Source organism: Equus quagga, chromosome 5 (genome assembly GCF_021613505.1).
Source record: "Equus quagga isolate Etosha38 chromosome 5, UCLA_HA_Equagga_1.0, whole genome shotgun sequence".
In the NCBI taxonomy this organism is placed as follows: domain Eukaryota; kingdom Metazoa; phylum Chordata; class Mammalia; order Perissodactyla; family Equidae; genus Equus; species Equus quagga.
Window position 1 is genome coordinate 67631556 of NC_060271.1, and position 22261 is coordinate 67653816.

At 38.4% G+C, this 22261-nt stretch overlaps 1 protein-coding gene across 1 annotated transcript in view; it reads right to left on the minus strand.

Moving 5' to 3' along the window:
• Nucleotides 1-22261, minus strand: part of KCMF1 (potassium channel modulatory factor 1) — a 65817-nt gene that overhangs the window by 16660 nt on the left and 26896 nt on the right. Inside the window, exons 2-3 of the mRNA XM_046661620.1 lie at nucleotides 7819-7986; nucleotides 4036-4175 (exon numbers count right to left, since the gene is read on the minus strand). Coding sequence (XP_046517576.1) covers nucleotides 4036-4175; nucleotides 7819-7986 — 308 coding nt within the window. The remainder of the gene's footprint in view (nucleotides 1-4035; nucleotides 4176-7818; nucleotides 7987-22261) is intronic.

Here is a 22261-nt window from a genome sequence, read left to right on the forward strand (position 1 = left end):
AGTGGCCCAGGGTTTCACCAGTTCGATTCGTGGGTGCAGATATGGCACCACTCATCAAGCCATGCTGAGGCGGTGTCCCACATGCCACAACTAGAAAGACCTATGACTAAAAATACACAACTATGTACCGGAGGGCTTTGGGAGAAAAAGGAAAAAAAAAAAAGAATTATTATTCCAAATAAAGTTGTCTAAAGTCAGACTGTGGAAAATTTCTAAAATCATTCATTCTTCTTGATTTTTATTTCTTATCAAATTACTATAATTGCAACATAACACAACCATGCTATTTCAAAATTAAACTCAATTTGTTACAAACACATCCAAGTCTTCAATAAAAAGGGAGGAAATAAAGAAATGTATCACTAACATATATAAAGATCACCTAAAAGTTGGAGATGCCCTAATCCCTTTCCTGGAGAGTAACGAAAACAAAGAGTAAATGATTACAGGAAATCCAGAAAGCAGGGTTCCGAGCAGTGAACCATCAGAGGACTGCCACAACGATCAGGGCATTATAACGCATGTTTCTAGAAGTGAGCGGAACACGTTGGTGAACCAAAAGTGCCTTTACCTTTTAAGTATAATGTTCTTTGTATAAATTGCAAGCGATTTACTAAACAAAGAATTGAAAGATTAATTACACATCATTAATTAATGGTAAAGGCACGTTTCACTTAAAAACAACAACAGAAAACCCTGAAGACTTTCTAACTAGCTGTAGTACAAGTCAGCTCATATGTAAGATTTAAGAAAAATTCCACTGGAGCCACTCTTAATGCCCTTTTATGCTCAAAGAAAAGTTCCCCCGGTGTTTCTTCCACAGTCCTAACCCTTCCTCGATAGATCCTTCATATTTGCAATCCCGCTGGACCTCTACTCCTCACTTATACTACCAGGTTGATGGCCTTTTGACAATTACACACTGTGTTACTTTCCCTCTTAATTCTTCCCACAGCCAAAATCCATTTAGTCGTCCCAATCTCCCAATCTCATGATAACTACAAGGGTTTTTAAGAACTTCTGTTTAATTTCAAAACCACACTGTTTATCATATTTGGTGTTTACATAAAGACTCCTGAGACTATACTCAATCCGCTTTTTAAATTCTTAACTAGTAATCACCTTCACTTTGCATTCTATGTCAGATGGTGTTTTTTACAGTATCTGGTTTTGAAGGGTCCTCCACACTCTCAAAATCAAAAGCCTCTTGAGGAATCTTAAATTAATCTTAGATTGGGGCCTTGGAGTCCTTAGGTGAAAAGAGTCTGAAAAATATAGATAAAAACTATGAAGTTGCTTTAAAAATTAACCTTCAGTAGACTTTCTTACTAGCTATGTCAGGTATCAGTAAAACGTTTACTAGTGGTGACAGTATTATCTGCAGTGATATAGCCTCTCACTCCTAAATGTTCCAAAGGGATGCTGGTTAGAGGAGAGAGATCCTTAAGTCCTACAAGAAAGTACAAGCTAGTGGTCTAGAGGACATGTGCAGGAAACACAGGGCAAGGCAAGATAGTAAATTGAGCATCTAGAAAGAAAAATGTAAAAAGGAATAGAAAAGGAGATATAGTCAGTTGTTCTGTGACTATAACCCCACACCAAAATGAGGTGTTATTCTTGAACTCCAGAATTCCAAATGTTTGATTAACCATAACTCTGGCAAAACATAGTAGGAGTGGGGGTGGCAGTGAAAGGGCACACGTGGTAATATCATCTGGGCATTTACATATAACTGTTAACAGAGCTGATAAAACATGCTTCATATATATATATAGAGAAGCATTCAAAATATTTAACAAGTGGTATGGCACCCTTCAGAATGGACACTAGTCAGTGAGTCATAGGGAGTGCACCTGATGAACGCCAGCCCTGGATCCAGGACATGACTCACATGGTTTGAAGAAGAAACCTGCACCTTCATACCAGATTCTCGTCTGCTTGCCATTTCTCACTGTGAAATGTCTGGGTGTTCTATGGGTGGGAACAGAGGGAGATGCAGTGCTCACGCAAAGACTAAGAGTGAGGACGGGGAGAAATCCTTAAAAATACCACAAATACCAATATGAAAAACAGGACAGCCACTGCCCTGAGCTATGTACTGAAAGCCTGGGAACTTAATGAAGGGGCATAACTGCACACAACTTAGGAGAGACAGATCACAAAACCATTTGCAGATGGTGAGGAGTTCATTCTCAAACTGTGTATCAGGTATAGAGGTGCATAAACAAATTCTAAGTATTTACTTTCAGGAAAAGAATAAAGGCCAGGTTGCCAGGGGTGGGTTCTTATTTTAAAAAAGGAATAATTAGCTTTTCATTCATGGAAAGGACTTAAATTTCCACTCGATCTTCCAGTTTGGGATATGGAAAACTGAGTAGTTGTCCACAGAGGGGTGATCAAAGTACTACACTAAGGCCAACTGGCAAATAATGATTTTAAGAATGCCTAATTTATAATTAGGGAAACCCCTCCCTAATGTACCTAGGTAAATAGAGTACCCAAACTTAACAGAAATGAAATCAAAGAGAAATTATTCCAAATTTTCCACAACAATCAGGATGGAGATGCAATCAAGTCAGCATTCTTCATAGCGGTATGTGGGAGTGGACCAAAAGGAAGCAAAGTCCTCTCTACAGAATAACAGGAATGTAGTAAGGACAGCAGTAAAATGCGACAACAGTGTTCTGAAGCCTCCCCAAGATGTACGATAGGAACATTTCTGAGCTGTTAGACAGTAAAATTGGGCTTAAGGACTACATAATGTAAATCTACCAGTTTGAACTATAAATCTTATAACAACTTTAAGCATCAAACCAGCAGTGTAAGTGGGAATGAATATGAATCTGTATTACTCACAGCTGTACCAGCACAACTGTAGTGGAGACAGAATAGAAAAGTGATTAAGTAGGGACACTACAACCCAGAGGGACTCTGGCTGAGTTCACATACCCGGCTCTGCCCCTTACTAGCTATATGTCCCTGCACACACTACTTTATTTCTCTTGAGTTTCAGTTAATTTTTTCTAGTACACTTAGACACTTACTAGTTGATGCAATGTGCAGCTGCTTGTGCCAAAATTCTCCAAATTCCATAACTACAGTTTAATCTCTCATCTCACTTTATCTGTTACCACCTATGGTAAAGGTTTGGGAAGGAACTCTTTTGGGTACACTTTATCATTTCTTGAAGTTAGAAGTATGCTGACTCAGACGTCAAGTAAAATACCCAAAAACACTTCAAGGCAAGGCGTGTATTATTCTGAGTCCTTGGCATTTAGCCACTGAAAAAGATCAGGGTAGGAGGAACTTCCAGGGACCTCAGAGCTTTGACCTATGAAGCAAGAGATTTGATCTGATGAAAACTAAGTAAGGTCAGTGAATATTACAATGAAATACGACAATAGATTGTTACTTAATAAATGACCAAGATCTTTAAATTTCCTTGTGAAGGTTTCCTTACAGAATAATTAAGCAGGTAGCAAGAATACTATAAAAAGAGATATGTTGCAGGTTGGGGAGCTTTAAACTTTCCACAATGCGTTTACTGAAGGGATCCTGAATTTGGTTAAGATTGCAGATTTTAGAACAGGGCAAGAAAGCCTCCTGTGGACAAATGAGGGGCACACATACAGACTCCTAGGATGTGTAGAATTTGTTGTTAAAAGATAACTTTAGGGGGCTGGCCTGGCTGCATAGTGGTTAAGCTCGTGTGCTCTGAACCTGGGTGTGGACCTACACATTGCTCATCAAGGCATGCTATGGTGGCATCCCATGTACAAAAAATAGAGGAAGACTGGCACAGACGTTAGCTCAATGACATCTTCCTCAAGCAAAAAGAGGAAGATTGGCAAAAGACATTAGCTCAGGGCCAATCTTCCTCACCAAAACGAAAAAAAGAAAAAGAAGATAATTTCAATGATTATTAAGCAAACAGTATCAGTACACTTAGCAGGAGGTAGATGATACTGACCTAGATTTATGTTAGAAATAATGAACTTTACAACATCATTTTATTCACAAGGTTACTTCACTTACCACTTCTGTTGATGTTTCTGCGTGTTCAGAAGTAACGTGTTCTTGAAGAGATGTCTCCGTATAGCCCATTTTTCCACAATAGGGACAAGTAAAAGACTGTGGCTGCTCTACAGAGAAAGCTTCCCCACCATAGTACAAATCTGAAAAATAAAGTGGAATTCTATTGAGAAATATTATGATTTTTTTAAATATATAAAAATGTAATCCTATGATAAAATAATGTAAAAAAAAAAAAAAAAAAGTGCCCCTGAAATCTCCACCAGCAACCTCACTCTGTCAAGGAGTGCTCAGCTGCCTCTCTGTTTACATCTGAAACAGCCTTGTTCTCCCAGCGACTCCACGAAACCCTCCAAAATTCCTGCTCCATATTGTTACCATAGCCTTAAGAGAAATGCAAAACAAACAGCTTTTTATCCTTTCACTTAATTTGGAAGTAGTTCTTATTTCACATCTGGTCCTAATTTTATTGTAATTTATTTTTTCTTTATCTCTGTATATACTGTGGCAATGCCAGTGTCAACACAACGAATCAGCAGGGTATATCACATACGAGAACATAAGTGCTCAGAGGGAAAGAACAGATGACCATGATCAATTTGCCAACTTTGAGATGCAGCTATCTGTCAATACAAGACACTATTCTTACAGCAGGAAAGGCCCTAAACATTCAGCTCCTGTCAATGCTGACTTGAATGGGGTCCTCCCATAACACTTTCTGCCCAACTTGGTTACTGAAGAACGACCAATTAGTGAGAGTCTGTGGGAATAATTTATCTACCTCATTAGTACATCTCAGGGAATAAGTCTATTTTTCTCCATTAGGAGCACAAAAGGAAATGCAACTGAAAGTTCATTTAGTATGTTATACCCCTTACTACAAAAAATTAGCTCATTACTTAACATGAAACAAATGTCTAATTTAAGAGGATATGATCAATTTTGTGAGAAGAGAAAATGGAAGGATGTGTTCACTATGTGATAGATTTGTTCACATTCATTTTTAGGGAGGTTTAAACTTAACTATCTTAATATTTAAATATCTTAAATATTTACCCAGTACATATATATTGACCATTTATTATGTGTATAACACTTGCTAGATAGATTTGGGGAAGGTGGGGATAAATATATAAAAAAGAATAGAACTTCCTCATTTGATAAAGGGCACTACAAAAAACCCATAGCTAACACCATACTTACTGGTAAAAAAAGTGGATGCTTTCTCCCTAAGACCAGAAATAAGACAACAATGTCCACTTTTGCCTTTTCTATTCAATATTTTACTGGGGAGATCTAACCAGAGTAAATAGGTAAGAAAATGAAACGAAAGGCACCCAGATGGAAAGGAAGAAGTAAAACTCTATTAGCAGATGACGTGACCTTGTATAGAGAAATCCTAAAGAATATACTAATAAACTATTAGAATAAACAAGTACAGCAACATCACAGGATACAATATCTATATACAAAAACCAATTGTTTTTCTATACACTTGCAGTGAACAATCCAAAAATTACATTAAAAAATTGTATTTACAATAGCAAAAAGAACAAAATATTTAAGAATACATTTAATCATAAAAATGTAAAACTTTATCCTCTGATAACTACAAAATTACAGACAACCTAAATATATGGAAAGACATCCCATGTTCATGGATTGGCAGACTTAATATTGTTACTCTCCAAATTGATCTAAAGATTCAAAACAATCCCTGTCAAAACCCCAGGTGGCTTCTTTGCAGAAATTTGACAAGCTGATCCTAAAATTCACACAGAAACTCAAGAGATCTAGAATACCCAAAACAAACTTGAAAAAGAACAAAGTTGGAAGACTCACACTTCTTGATTTCAAAGCTTACTACAAAGCCACAGTAATCAAGACAGTGTGGTACTGGCATAAAGATGGACATATAAATCAGTGGAATAGACTGAGAGCCCAGAAATAAATGCTCACATTTATAGTCAACTGACCTTTCTTTTTTAACAACTTTACGGAGTTACCCTTTTTTTTTAAAAAAAGATTTTATTTTTTCCTTTTTTTCCCCAAAGCCCCCCCAGTACATAGTTGTATATTTTAGTTGTGGGTCCTTCTAGTTGTGGCATGTGGGACGCCGCCTCAGCATGGCCTGACAAGTGGTGCCATGTCCGCGCCCAGGATCCAAACCAGTGAAATCCTGGGCCGCTGAAGCAGAGTGCATGAACTTAACCACTTGGCCACGGGCTGGCCCCTACTGAGTTATCCTTAACATATAAAAATTCTATATATTTATGGCGTACAACTTGATGTTTTGACATATGCATCCACTGTAAAAAGATCACCACAGTTCAAGCTAATTAACATAACCACCACTTCTACATAGTTACCATTATGTGTGTGTACAGTGAGAAGATTTAAGATATATCCTCTTTGAAAATTTCAAGTATGCAATATTGTTAATGTTATGGTCACTAGGCTGTACATTAGATCTCTAGAACTAATTGATCTTGTGTAACAAAACTTTGCACCCTTTGACCAACATTGCACCCTGGTTAACTGATTTTCATTCAAGATAATTGATTAGGTAAAGAATACCCAATCATTTTCAACAAACGATGCTGGGATAATTGGATATCCATATGCAAAAGAATGAAGCTGGACCTCTACCTCATTCCACAGATAAAAATTAACTCAAAGGGGATCAAAGAAATAAACATAAAAACTATAAAACTCTTAGAAGAAAACATAGGTTTAAATCTTCATCTTGGATTAGACAATGTTTTCTGGATATGACACCAAAAGCACAACAAAAGAAAAAAATAGATAAAATGGACATCACTAAAATTAAAACTTTTGTGCTTCAAAACACAACATCAAAAAAATAAAAAGACAATCCACAGAATAGGAGAAAATTTCTGCAAATCATGTATTTGATAAGAAACTTGTATACAGAATATACAAAGAACTATTAAAATTTAGTAATAGGGGCTGGCCCTGTGGCGGAGTGGTTAAGTTCGCGTATTCTGCTTCGGCAGCCCAGGATTTCACTGGTTCGAATCCTGGGCACGGACATGGCGCCACTCATCAGGCCATGCTGAGGCAGCGTCCCACATGCCACCACTAAAAATACACAACTATGTGCTGGGGGCTTTGAGGAGAAAAAGGAAAAATAAAATCTTAAAAAAAAAAAAAGTAATAAAAAGATATATTGCCCAGTTAAAAAATGGGCAAAGGATGTGAACTGACATTTCTCTAAAGTAGATATACATACAAATGGCCAATAAGCACGACAAAAGAGGCTCAACATCATTAGCCATCAGAGAAAAGCATATCCAAACCACATGAGATATCACTTCACACTCGCTAGAATGGCTACAACCAAAAGGATAGAGGATAAGTGCCGACGAGGTAAGAAATCATAGCGTGAGACATTTATAGCTTTTCTCACACAGTGACAATGTCTTCTAATCTACTGCAGAAATAATCTGCTTTCTGATAACTAGAGCAAGAACACTTGTGCACTGTTAGCAAGAAGAGTTTCACTTTCTTCTTTACTGAGGCATTCTTCCATTTCATACCCTGTCAGCTGCATATATTGCTGAATGGCTTTCATAAACAAGTAAACTATGATTTAAGAGAAAGAATTACTCAGAATATCAAAGTAAGATTCATTTTACTTTTCAGGAACTTGGAACCTCACGTATGCTACTGGGGATAGTTTTAGAACACTTGCCTTTACTTCTTCACACACATACACAGAAAATTTTAAATGATAATCCATTAAAGCTGTAATTAAATACGTACCAAAATCTACCCTTGTTAATATGCACTGCATTGGGTGGTCAGTTGTATGCCTCGTCGTCGTTGCACCACTTTCATAACAAGATGCACAAAGATCGTAATCGTAGCAAATTAAACACTTATATCTGCGACCTCGAAAATTTCCTTTTAAACATGCATCACAGCTGACACCTATAAAAAAAAATCATTAATTAGCAGTTGTAAAGGGAGACTCTCCATTTCATCTTCATAAAATTTAAGGTGTTTATTTAAGCCCATATTTCCTTTCCAAGCAACCAGAAATGACACAGTAAAATGATACAGGAATTTCCAACAATATGGTGGGTGTGTTACCCTGATCTATATACTCCTAGTGAAAATGACTTAAAATGCTTGATAAAATGTAAAAACAACTTTTTAAATGCCTTCATGAGCTAGCAAGGAGGTAAAAACTGAATGAAACAGGAACTGGTAACTGAAATCACTAAAGGGGGCAGGCATTTGCCAAAGCAGGTAAAAATCTGAGCTTAGATTTTCACAGCATCGCAGGACAAAGGACAGAGAGCACAGACCAAGGTTGACCAGAGACTTCTTCATAAAGCTGAGACCCTGACATACCCTCAACGTATGGCTGAGCTAGAAATCCTCCCTAGGGGATCACAAAACGTGCCCTGGTGAAATTCCCTCTCCCCCTCATCACAAAGCAACAAGAAACCCTCAAAAGTCCAGCCCTCTTCTAGGTAAACAGCCCAAATTCAGACTACCAAATGGTTCTAAACACCTTGGGTCAATAATTTAGTTTAAAGTGGTCCTAAATTAGTATTGCCACTTAGCATCTGGCAGAAATAAACTTCCAAGGAATGAGAGTTCAAACACAAAATACACACACAAATAAAGCACCACCAGAAAGAAGTAGCAGAAACAGACAGCAGAATCAGACTGGCAAAGAGTTTATATCAGAATTGTATATCAAACAACAACACTTAGGTTAAAAGAAATAAAAGCTTGAAAGAGGCAACAAACAGATACGAAAATGAATCAAACAACATCTAGATACAAAAACAAATAGATTAACATTTAAAACTCATTGGGCAGGCTTAATAATAGAAAAAGCCTTCTATTTATATGTGATATACTTGTTTACATAGAAAACCCAAATACAGCTAAATTATTAGAATCCAATATTTTAAGCAAGGTTGCTAAATATAAAAAACAATTTAATAAAATATTGTGTTTCTTCACTCCAAAAAAGACAGAAAAATATATCATTAAAAAAGACAATATTTATGATTCCACTTATATGAAGAACTAGTCAGATTCATAGGAAAATAAGTCTAACAGTGATTATTGGGGGCTGGGTGGAAGGAGAAATGGGGAGTATTGTTTAATGGGTACAGAGTTTCAGTTTGGGTTAATGGAAAAGTTCTGGAGATGAACAGTGGCGATCGTTGTACCACAACGTGAATGGACTTAATGTCACTGAATTATACATGCATAAACCGACACATGGTATATACGTTTTACCACAATAATAAAATTATGTCAGACTGGCCTGGTGGCATAGTGGTTAAGTTTGTGTGCTAAGCTTCTGCAGTCCGGGCTTTGCAGGTCTGGATCCCAGGCACGGACCTACACACTGCTCATTAAGCCATGCTGTGATGGCATCCCACATACAAAATAGAGGAAAACTGGCACAGCTGTTAGCTTCTTAGCTCAGCGACAATCTTCCTCAAGCAAAAAGAGGAAGATCAGCAACAGATGTTAGCTCAGGGCCAATCCTCCTCAACACCCCCCCTCCCCCCAAAATTATGCAATTTGCAAGAACATTTTTTTCTTTTTTTTTTAAGATTGGCACCTGAGCTAACAAGTGTTGCCAATCTTTTTTTTTTTTTTTTTGCTTTTTCTCCCCAAATCCCCCCAGTACATAGTTGTATATTTTAGTTGTGTGTCCTTCTAGTTGTGGCATGTGGGATGCTGCCTCAGCATGGCCTGACAAGTGGTGCCATGTCTGCGCTCAGGATCCCAACTGAGGAAACCCTGGGCCACCGAAGTGGAGTGCACGAACTTAACCACTTGGCCACAAAAGCGCTTGTGGAAAAGTCTAGGCAAAGATGGATAGCCTTTTATGAAGGAAATTAGTAAAAATGTATTCAAAGACATTAAAGGACTTTAAAAATACCAGGTCATGAACTAGAAGGTTCAACATAATAAAATGTCAGTTCTCGCCAAACTGTTCTGTGGAGTCAATACAATTCTAATCAAAATCACAAAAAGAATTTTTCGTGAAACTTGATAAGCTGACTCAAAATTTTATGCAAGTTGCAAAGGGCCCAAAATAGCCAAGATACTCCTGAAGGAAAAACAAGATGGAGGGGTTTGCTTAACATATCAAGAGCTGTTAGAAAGCTACAGTTATTAAGATAGAATGGTACTGGCATAGAGACAAACTGACCTATGGAACAGAATAGAAAGCCCAGAAACAGATGCACACATGTTGAAATCTGTTTTATGACAGCAAGGTCACTAGAGATCAGGGGGAAAAGGAGGGAGTAGACAATAAATGTTGCTAGCACAGGTGATTATCCGCATGTAGGGAAAACAAAATTGGATCTCTTCCCCAGATCCCACACACACAAATCAATTCCAGATGGTTTAAAGACAAACATGAAAGGAAAACAAAAAAAATCTGTGGAAGATAATATAGGAGAATATTTTTAGAATTCAGAGTAGGAAACAATTTCTTAAATCTCACACACACACACACACACATGGTCCAAACGATAAAGTAAGAGATAAATTCAACCACATTAAAATTAAGACTTTTCTTCATCTTTTAACATCCTAGAGTGACGGAAAAGATGAGTCCCAGAAACAGGTGATATGTGCAACATACAGGACAGACAAAAGTTTGGTATTCAGAATACAGTAAGAAGTCTCACATAGCAATAAGAAAATGACCACACTCAATAGAAAAATGGGCAAAGACTTCTCTAGGCACTACAAAGAACAAACAAAAATGGCCAATAAATATATGAAAAGATGCTCAATCTCATCAGTCATCAAAGGAGCAAATAAAGTCATCATGAGCTACCATTTTGTATCTACCAATTTGGCAAAAGACTAGAAGTCTGCTACCAAGTGCGAGAGAAGATAAGGAGCAAGAGAAACGCTTCTGCTCTACCAGTGGAAGCATACACCAATATAACCACTTTGAACATTTTGTTCATATTCTAGTCAAGTTAAACATGCAATTTCTATGCCTCTGCAATCTCACTCTTAAATACATTCCCTGGGGAAACTTTTGTCCACGTCCACCAGAATAATGCAGAAAAATGTTCACAGCAGTTTATGCAATTGAAAAAAAAGGCCATTAACAGCCCAAAGGTCCATCAACAGTCCATTATAGAACGAATTAAAAAAGAATGAATCACAGCCACAGGTGAGGACTTCTGAGAATCTCAGATGAGTGAAAGAAAGTCTCAGAGAATACATATAGTATAAAGTTCAAAAACAATATCTAGTCTAGGAAGTCAAATATGTAGTGAAACTATAAAAGGAAAACAAAGGAATCATAAAATTTTGGTCGTCGTTCCCTCTGGAGAGTGTGGAGCCCTCCAGAGGTGGTTCTTTTAGATCTGGCTGAGGGGACCTGTAGTACCATTCTTTTCCTTGTACTTGTTTGACAAATGTTCTCACATATCCACTCAATTTTTTAAAAAGTCCACTCTCCCTCCAATCAAAAAAATAAAAACAAAAAGACAAAGCTGGGATTATAACAACCTGTAGGCTGTCAGTTCAAGGTAGAAAACTAGCACAGTTTTTGGCAGACTGCAGATTCTCAGTAAAAGTTTGTTGAATTAATACATCCTTACTTTAAAAAGAACATGGGATTCCAGTTATCTAAATCTTTTTTTTTTTTTTATTTATTTTTTTTTTTTAAAGATTTTATTTTTTCCTTTTTCTCCCCAAAGCCCCCCGGTACATAGTTGTGTATTCTTCGTTGTGGGTTCTTCTAGTTGTGGCATGTGGGACGCTGCCTCAGCGTGGTCTGACGAGCAGTGCCATGTCCGCGCCCAGGATTCGAACCGATGAAACACTGGGCCGCCTGCAGCGGAGCGCGCGAACTTAACCACTCGGCCACGGGGCCAGCCCCTAGTTATCTAAATCTTAATGGCCATGGCTCTCCTAAGGGGTGAGGGTGGGAGTGGTGTCTGGCTTCACCTACAACCCAGCAGGAGTTCAGTATGGGGCTAGCCCCATGGCGGAGTGGTTAAGATCGCACGCTCTGCGTTGGCGGCCCAGAGTTTCGCCGGTTTGGATCCTGGGCGCAGACATGGTACGGCTCATCAAGCCATGCTGAGGTGGCGTCCCACATGCCACAACTAAAAGGAATCACAACGGAAAAATATACAACTATGTACTAGGGGGCTTTGGGGAGAAAAAGGAAAAAAAAACCTTAAAAAAAAGAAATAGATTTAAAAAAGTGTATTAACTATTTTTGATGAAATCATTTATAAAATGTATGTTTTTCTAACTTCTTAAACACTAAAAGACATTTAACAACTTTTATGACTCAAGATCATTATTTCAAACACAAATACATATTTAAGTCATACCATCGATCATTATGTTAGGTAAGTTAAGTTTTCAGCAGGGTTTCTTACAACTTAAGACTCACTTTATAATAATCTATGGCGGCAAGTATGCTATAGAGGATTTTTTTGTGATTAGTGTACTATGAATAAAAATGTTTCATAACATATAGTTTTCCATATAGCCCGCTATCCCTTGTCATTATAATAGTGCTGCCCTTTGATACTTCTAAACAGTCGTCATAAGCTTCATAGAAGATCCTAACTTTATAAAGATACCATACCACCTCTGACTTGAAAGCATCTCTAAGTCTCTAAATAAAAGCACAGAAGCGTGTAAAGGCTTTGCCACAGTTTTTCAATAGCAATCCCGTCTTCCCTCGCTCCCACATAGAATTACTAAATCTCATTTAGCTTTCAAAAGAACCCCAGATTTCCCACTCAAAACAGGGGCCCTTCTAAGTATATCTGTCAGAATTCATTTTATAACACAGACTAATGAAATTTGCTCCCTTAGGGTCAAAGATGGGAGCTCCTATCAGAGGGAGTAAGTTAGCTTTTTGCCGCATAGGCCCTTGGCTGACTGACAATAGTGCTTCTACGTGGTACCAGAAGGCTAAAAAATCTGAAACAGAACATATATGTGGCATATGTAAAATCAGCAACTTCTTGATAGGAAGAATGGAGTTGCTTCTGATGAGATAGTAAGATATATTTAAGACATTAAGAATTAAAGTTCCAGGGGGCTGGCCCCGTGGCCGAGTGGTTAAGTTTGCACGCTCCACTGCAGGTGGCCCAGTGTTTCGTCGGTTCGAATCCTGGGCGCGGACATGGCACTGCTCATCAAATCACGCTGAGGCAGCATCCCACATGCCACAACTAGAAGGACCCACAACGAAGAATACACAACTATGCACCGGGGGGCTTTGGGGAGAAAAAGGAAAAAATAAAATCTTTAAAAAAAAAAAAAAAAGAATTAAAGTTCCTATAGAAAAGTATCATGTCATAACAGAAACAAGAGTTCAAATATTGTCAAATAAAATGTCACCTTGAGAGGCAAGGCTGGAGAAGGGGAAGAACCGTGTGTTAGACGGCACTGAGAGCTATTAGATTAAAATATATTTAGGTTTCATTTACCCTACACTATATACGAGCTGCAAAAACAGAGTTAACCAAATATTAAAGTATGCAACTCATCCTTGAATAATCTAGCTGTAGCATACTGTGTCGTAAATAAGTTCAGACAATCACTAGTTTGTAAAATGGAAACTAGCACAAGCTACGCCATAAAGTTAAGATGGGATATTTGTGACTCCCTATTTGATCGAGTTCACCTGACAAGATAAACAAAAATGCTAGGAAATATAGTTTAACCTAAATGTTGGCACTAGCACAGGTTAAACTTAAATGAAAAGGATGGTGTATATCTGACAACTCCCAGCTGTAAAAGGTATATCTACACACATTCATATTCTCAACATTTACCCATGTATTTAGTAGTTCTGTAAAATAAATACCTAAAAGCTACTAACTAAAATCAAAGGAAAGAATGCCCTCTAGTGGGAACAGATGTTTAAAAAGCCACCGAAATAATATTTTAAAAGTCTTCTTTTCTTTCTTAATTTTTAAAAATGAAAGAAACAGGTTTGTTTATTTATTTATAGCTTTTTAAAGAGGAAAAACCCAAACGTTGATACAGCTTTTTCTTTTGATTTGAATGAATTTTTAGGTAAGGAATAGAGAGATGGTGGGAAGGAAAGGTCAACAAAAAGGAGATTATCTGTCAAGAAACACAGTGAAAAAGAACGCAACAGGAAGTCGGCCCCACCTGGAATTTGAAGGTCTGGAATTACACAGCACTTGCCACTGACAATATATTTTGACTTCTGGGTGCCACGTAATTTGGGAAGAAGGCCCTCTTGTTACCTCAGTGAAATGTCTAAGTATTATCTCTTGAGGGCCCATGCATCTCTAGTAAGTGTGACTTTTTAAAAAAGAGTGTATGTGTATTATATGTGCTAAACAATAACTTTAATATTGAGAACTGCACTAAAATAACTTTACAATGATAAGGAGAATTCCCAAGAAGAGGCTCTTTGCATTTAGGTGGCTGAAAAATCATGCAACCCTTTGAAGAGTATCTCAGATGAACACAAAAGCAATTAAAGAAATGAACTACAGTAACTTAGTGAAAAGCAGAAGTAGCCAGAATTAAAGAAGATGGTAAAAGGATATTTCCAGGACCAAAACTGCTGGAGGAAGGAATCTAAGCCCAATTTTGTTGTTGTTGTTGTTGATTGGCCCTGAGCTAAGATCTGTTGCCAATCTTCCTTTTTTTTTTTTCGCTTGAGGAAGATTAGGCCTGAGCTAACATCTGCACCAATCTTCCTCCACTTTACATGTGGGTTGCTGCCACAGCACAGCTGATGAGTGGTGCAGGTCCGTGCCCAAGATCCGAACCTGTGGACCCGGGCTGCTGGAGTGGAGAGCTGAACTTAACCACTATGCCACAGGGCTGGCCTCTAAGACAAATTTTATAATGCTTCACAAGCTAGGAGCCTAGACCAGGAGTAGAAATCTTTCCCTCCTTCTACTAAAGAATCACAGGAAAAATACAATCATACCTTGCAAAGGTAAAGTAACTCTAGGAGTTTGTTTCTTAATAAATAAATAAATAACCCCCTACTTAATTATTCTTAGAATAAGGAACAGAACCCCCCAAAATCTATTAAACATACATGTAACTCTATACATGTTTATTTTAAAAAGTTTATGCCACGTGGTTAAGGGAGAGATTCAAGAAGAGAAGACTGGGTAGAGAGACCCATAGAAACATATCATTCAAGAGAGATTCCAGGTTCGGAAAAAGAAAGTATATAGTTGGAGGAGGGCAAGATTCAGCAGAGAGAGAATGAGGTGACCGAGAGGAACATTAGAGTAGAGGAAACATGGAGAAGCTTAGGAAGTAGGTTTTGTGGTACGTATGTCCTTCACACTTAACATACTGGCTTGAAACCGTGATACTTACCTGGCAATTTAAAACAACCCTTTCTGCGCTGGGACTCAGCTTTTTTACTTTTACTGTATTGTTTTCAGGTGGAATTCTACAAGTTCAGTGATATGTGATAATAAGGAGCATTTGTCTATCCTTTATTTGTTGAGTATCTACCATGTGTCAGGATACTGCAATGAACAAAAATGGCTGCTACGGATATAGCAGTGAATAAAAATCTTTGCCACACAGAGCTTATACTCTAATGGTATCAGGAGCAACTTCTATCATTATTGTATGCCAGACAACTTACATACGTTACTTTACTAATTTCTGCAACAGAGTCATGAGGTAGTTTGGAAGTGTAATAAAACTACTACTGTGTTTATGGACGATTCAAAGCCAGTTCAATTTGCCCAACAAAGTAGACAGAAAGGCAGGGTTGGACACTATACTGAAGGAGTTCCTTATATACTTTGTTAAAGAGGGAAGTTTAATTTACATCTAAAAGTTTTCAGTGTAGAGAAGTTGGTCTATTTTAGAACAATTGATTGGTTTGCTTGGTTTTAAAGGGCTAGTCTATGCTCTTATTTCATAGAAATGCATCCTTGGCTTGCAAACAGAAACCTATCTTAGTAACAATGGACTTGCTCATGAGTGAGCTTAGGAATAGCCTTTCAGAACCTCTTATCTGGAAATAGAGAAGCTTCTATATTACTCAATCTCTATTATACTCAGCATGATTAGAGCTGTTTTCTGACTCTCACATAAAATGAAGGAAGAGGAGGTGTGTACAGAGTGCCTGGGACAAAGCAGGAATTCGATGAATATCTGTAGAATGAATGAAGTGAATGAAAAGAGAAGGGGACATTTTCCTAGAGTAATTAGATAAGGGCTCAAAAAGAGAGAAAGGGATTAATGTGTGTCTATAATAGACTTCTTGATGTAAGAATGACTGAATGATGAAAGGAGAAAGAAGGGACTGACAACAGGTACTTGTTTCCTACAGGAGGAAAGAAAATTAAGTAGGTAAAAATGCTGCACCAAATACTTTTAGGCATCATCCACCACCCAGGAGAGCTTGGTGGCAAGCTGTAACAAACGACGGGGCTGTTGGTGGGAAACAGGTTTTCATCGGCCATGGTTTTACGTTAACAATTTATATGTAAAAACCAAAAATAAAAATCCAATACGTTCATGAATATCCGCACTTCAGTTTGGTTGCTTCAAACAATGCACACTGCAGACAAACTACTGCTTTGCTCTGAAGACCTCCAGGCAGGTCTACGGGGCAAGGCAGAGAGCTCCAGCCCTCCCAAAAGACAACTGTCTGGAAGACAAAGTGATATTTTTATAAAAATATCTAGTGATTACACAAATATTTTGCAGAGACTTGTAAAGGAGAATACTAACAAAAAATACATCAAATTTCAAACCTGTAAGAGCCAGTCTGAAAAATTAAAACATGTAAAAAGGTATAATATGACATAGGAGAGAGTCTTCCTCAGCTCATCTCTACTCAGCAACACCCCCTCAATAAGTAATTAGTGTTTAACTGACCTTGATACCCCAGGCACTTGGGCTTATACACTGAACTGTAGTTCTTTTACAGATGAATAAACTGAGGCACATAGGCACTAAGTAACTTGCTCCAAAGGTACACAGCCATTTAGTGGCAAACCAGTGATTAAGATGAACGGGTTACCTACTGAAGTATGTCTTTTGACATCAGTAAATCTGTTTTTTTCAGAGTGGATGTCTTTATTTATTTATTTTTAAAGATTGGCCCTGAGCTACCATCGGTTGCCCATCTTCCTCTTTTTGTTTGAGGAAGATTGTCGCTGAGCTAACATCTGTGCCAGTCTTCCTCTATTTTCTATGTAGGACGCCACCACAGCATGGCTTGATCAAGAGAAATATGTAGGTCCATGCCTGGGATCCAAACACAAGAACCCCAGGCCACCGAAGCAGAGTGCACAAACTTAACCACAATGCCACCAGGCCAGCCTCCAAGAATTACTTTTTTGAGGCAGGTGCTTATGGATATTTATTTATTTCCAGAGGTGATAATCAATCAACTACAGCTCTAGCTAAAGCTGCTATTTTCTAAGTTCTTGCTCTAGAGTAGCGTTCTCTCAAACTTTTTGAAAATCCATGCCCTACACTGGTAAATGTTTTAAAACATTACCATTGCCTTTATTTAAAATTTCAGTAAGCTAGAAACATGTCTGGCCTCACTTTCAAATCACAGCAGAATATCAACAGGACTCAAATTTATAATTTTGCATTTTTGGTCTTTTCAAAAATATAAGGAAATCTAGCATACATACATCTTCACAGTGAACAACCTATGACACGACATAATCACACAATGAAGTACTAGAACACTGTGCTCCAATGAACCACCAGACCTACTCATATCAACATGCGTAAGTCTCTACAAAAACAAGTTGTAAAAGGATATACACTGTATGGAACCATTTATGTAAATTTTAAAATACACAACACAATACTTTATAATTGTTTATGCACACACACATATGGGAAAGCATACTGAAATGTGGATAGGAAGGATAAACACCAACTGCAAGAAGTGATGACCTCTGGGAGGCAGAGAGAAAGGGAAGAAAATAGAATGAAATCAAGAAAGGGTATAAAGTGGGATTTGCCTGTATCTGCAAAGCCTTATTTCTTTCTATATGTTTAAAATGTTTCATTAAAAAAAACCAAAAAAACAAACCCAACGTGGACAAACTCCCCATCCCAACTCAACTTGTACAGTAACTTATAAAGTAGTATGGAAGATAGCTTTTGGCGACAGGACAGTTGGTTTTATGTTGAGGGATAAATGGGTAAAATAGTTGACTTAGTGAAACTGGAATAAAACTACCTTTTTTTGGCCCCCAGGTTAGATGCTATATCCCATACTTGTTAATTCCTGCTAAAATATAAACTAGTCACTGAGTTTCAAGCTAAGTGTTCACAGAATGACTTCTCCCAAGCACAGTGTATGATCTGGACATGCTAGACAGCTCACAGGCGATAACGCAGACTATACTACGGGGCACTGACAGCAGGGTCAAGATGCTGTTAAGAGTGCCTTCCCATCACACACTGCACCAATAAAGGACAAACATTAGTAGGGGACTTCTTGCTTGGAAAGACAGACTACATACACTTGTGAGAGAGAAGAATGTCATTTCAAACAACTAAAGGGTGAAACACACTTAACAGTATTCCCCACCCCAGAACTTCTTGGCCTATGGTTTAAACACTTTTAAACTGATTTTCTACAACCGTTTAAAGGAAATGGGAAGAAAACTGGAAATCCTCAGTGTACCACAAGATGAATAGGGAGGGAGTAGAAAACATACTGTTTAACGGCATTTGTTTAACGGTATTTGAGCTAGAAATGTCTGCAATGTATATGTGATAAATTACCAGTCAAGTAAGGCACGTGACAGCTTTTTCTATTGTAGTGTAAAAGATTTGTGCTGAAAGAATATTAGGAGACAATTTCACATGAACTTACCTTACACATTACAACATTATTTCAATCAACAAAAATTTCTGAGCACCGACAGTCGCCCTTTAGTGCTTAGAGTTTAATAGGGAAAAGATTAAGTAAACATTAAAATCTAGCATGAAGAGTGAGGACAGAAAACTATGGGAACACTCAACATACAAAAACAATACGAGATGATCTATCCTGGTTGGGAGGATACAACAGAAGCCTACAATTAGCCTCACCCTGACACAGCTCTTCATACCAAGCAGTCCCCGAGGTACCTTCTCTTCAAAACACTGACATACAACTTCAAGTCTGTTTGTTCCACGTTCCCTACACATAGAGCAGTTAGTCTAAATCTACTCTCAGAAACCCACTATATTGTGAAAGACAAGAATTGAGTTGCTTCCTCCTCTTTTCTAGGCTAACCAATTTAAAACATAACAGGTCCGCAAAAATCCTACCGTACAACTGTTACATTACTTTTATGTCTGCCCCAGTTCCTTCACTGATTTTAAACTAAAGGGACCTACAGCAGGCATAAAACTCTGGAGAGGACTAGGAATAATTAACACAAAGTACAGAGAATGCTCTAGCACTGGAAGAGAAGAGGCAGTCTGCTTTAGGAAGTCTACAAGCCTAACTTGAGATGGCAGGTTTGAGGAGATAATGAGACACGCAAGTTGAAAGGTATTGTAAACAGTTGGTTAGGCTGATCTTTGGGACATTGCCTTTGAGAGAGGACATGTCTTAGTATCACTGAGTGACATATGATAGTACGAAACAAAGAAGGAAAGAACTACGTCTAAAGATGAAATGAGGAAAATGGACAGTGCTTGCATAGTTTGAAGAAAATCTCTAGGAAATTAAGTTAATTGGTATTCAAATATAAGTATTCACAACTAAAAACGAAACATTATCTTTAATATATATATCTTTCATGTTTCTTCTTCCCTCCATTTATGAACATTGCCAGCCATGATTTTGAGTAATACGACCCTAGTAGGGCACCACCCAGAAAATGCATCCAGGTTGACAATATATCAATAATGTCTTTGAAAGGCAACACTCAAAAGAGCAGTTCATCCACTTAAAAAGAGTATGGCAGTAATTCCAACCTAGAAAAATTCAAGAGCAAACTTTAGACCATGTAAACAAATAACCTTATCAGCAAGGATTCGAATCCTGCCTAACTGCAAAGAGATTGCTTAACTGGTCTTTGCTTTCCTCGTCAATTAAAGAGAGGGATAAAAGCTTTAAAAAAAAAAAAACAAAACTGAAAAAAAGGAGGCCAGTCCTGTGGCCGAGTGGTTAAGTTTGCGGCTCCGCTGCGGCAGCCCAGGGTTTCGCCGGTTTGAATCCTGGGCACAGACATGGCACCACTCATCAAGCCATGCTGAGGCGGCATCCCACATGCCACAACTAGAAGGACCCACAACTAAGAATACACAACTATGTACCAGGGAGCTTTGGGGAGAAAAAGGAAAAATAAAATCTTTTAAACAAAAAAAGAGAGGGGAAAAAAGGATATAATAATCTCTATATTGCAGGACTGTCGCAGGCACATAAACATTAATTTATCTTCCCTTCCTTCACATTTCAAGGACATCTGAAGTAAAGTAGGGTGCCGGTTATTACTACTGTTTCTCAGCTCCGAGCCTACCCTTCTATATTCTCTGCAGTGCTGGTCCAGGAGGTGGTTCTCTATCAGGGCCCACTGTGCCCCCCAGGGGATATCTGGCAATGTACGGGAAGACCCAGGGAGGGGGGATGTACTGGCATCAAGTAGGCAGAGGCCAGGGATGTTACTGAACATCCTACAAAGCACTGGACAGCCAACTGGCCCAAAATGTCAATGGTGCTGAGGTTGGGAAACCATGGTCCAGGGTCTGCAAACTCAGTTATTCAGATTCCCCTGGCAGCTGGCTTCTGGTTTATGTAACACCAATGCGAGGCCCTAGAGGGAGAGAGAAAGCATCCCCCAGCAACACAGGGGCTCCAGCACCAGCCTCTTCTGGCATTCTCATCAATAGCCAGCTGCATCCCAGAAGGCCAAGTACCAACTGTGTGGAGATGGGCTGGGGGATGGAGGGGCCTCCGAACTCTTAAATTCTACTAACTCCATCTTTTCCCTTTTTGCAATGATGAAGTATCTGTATTTGTACTGTCCAATGCAATAGCCACTGGCCATTAAAATGCCTTGTCAGCTAAGAGGGCCTAGAAGCAGTGATGCACCAGTAGTAATGAGCCTACCACGCACCTGGACTTGGCTTCCAAACAGCATCCTCCACTAAAAGGAACCAGAGTTCCTCGCAGAAATGGACATTTCCAGGGGTTGGGGCAGGGCAACTACATGCACCTGTAATACCCAGTTCTAGAATGAATGATCCAGAAAGAATGATGGGTACACGTTAAAAGGACACAGAAGAAACCTTGAAGGGGCTTCCACTGGCCAAATCTGAGACAATTTGAGCATGAAAATAAATAATAAAAAGTAATAGATTATAACCCATTGAATAATGTAAGAATCCATATGTCCGGGGGCCGGCCCCGTGGCCGAGCGGTTAAGTTCGCACGCTCCACTGCGGTGGCCCAGGGTTTCACTGGTTCGAATCCTGGTCACGGACATGGCACCGCTTGTCAGGCCACGTTGAGGTGGCGTCCCACATGCCACAACTAGTAGGACCTGCAACTAAGATATACAACTATGTATGGGGGTGGGGGTGGGGGGGCAGATAAAGCAGGAAAAAAAAAAAAAAGAATACATATGTCCATACTGATATAAATGAATAAGTAAATAAATCAAGGAGAAGGAAACAGGAAAAAAATTTTCCTTAGGATATATTGACTAGAACTTACATTCCAACTCCTACTTCACCAGCACCGGACCTGCACTGTCCAGTATGGTAGCCACCAGCCACAAATGATTATTTAAATGTAATTTATTAAAATTAAATAAAATTTAAAATTCATTTCCACACTAGCTGCATTTCAAGTGCTCACACGGCTAGTGGCTATTGCACTGGACAACAGTGCACTGGACAGTGGCATTTGAGACTGAGCCATAACTTTGTGAAGATACAGACTAGAACAAATAACAAGGTAAGATCTAATTATGTTCTTTTCTGAAACTCTTAAAATTTAGTATTGGAAGTTAAAAAAAGACAATTTCATAAGAATAGGGAGAATAAAAATAAACAATAGAAACAAAATTTTGGAAGCCAGAAAGTAGGTGGATGAGCAGTAACTGAGTTAGGAAACTGGAGAAAGCTGAATTTTAGCATGGGTAAAGAGGAAAGCTAAGAAACAACGCAAGTCACAATGCAGATTCAACAAAATGTCCAAGACTGGCAGCAACAGGTATCGCTGGAACTT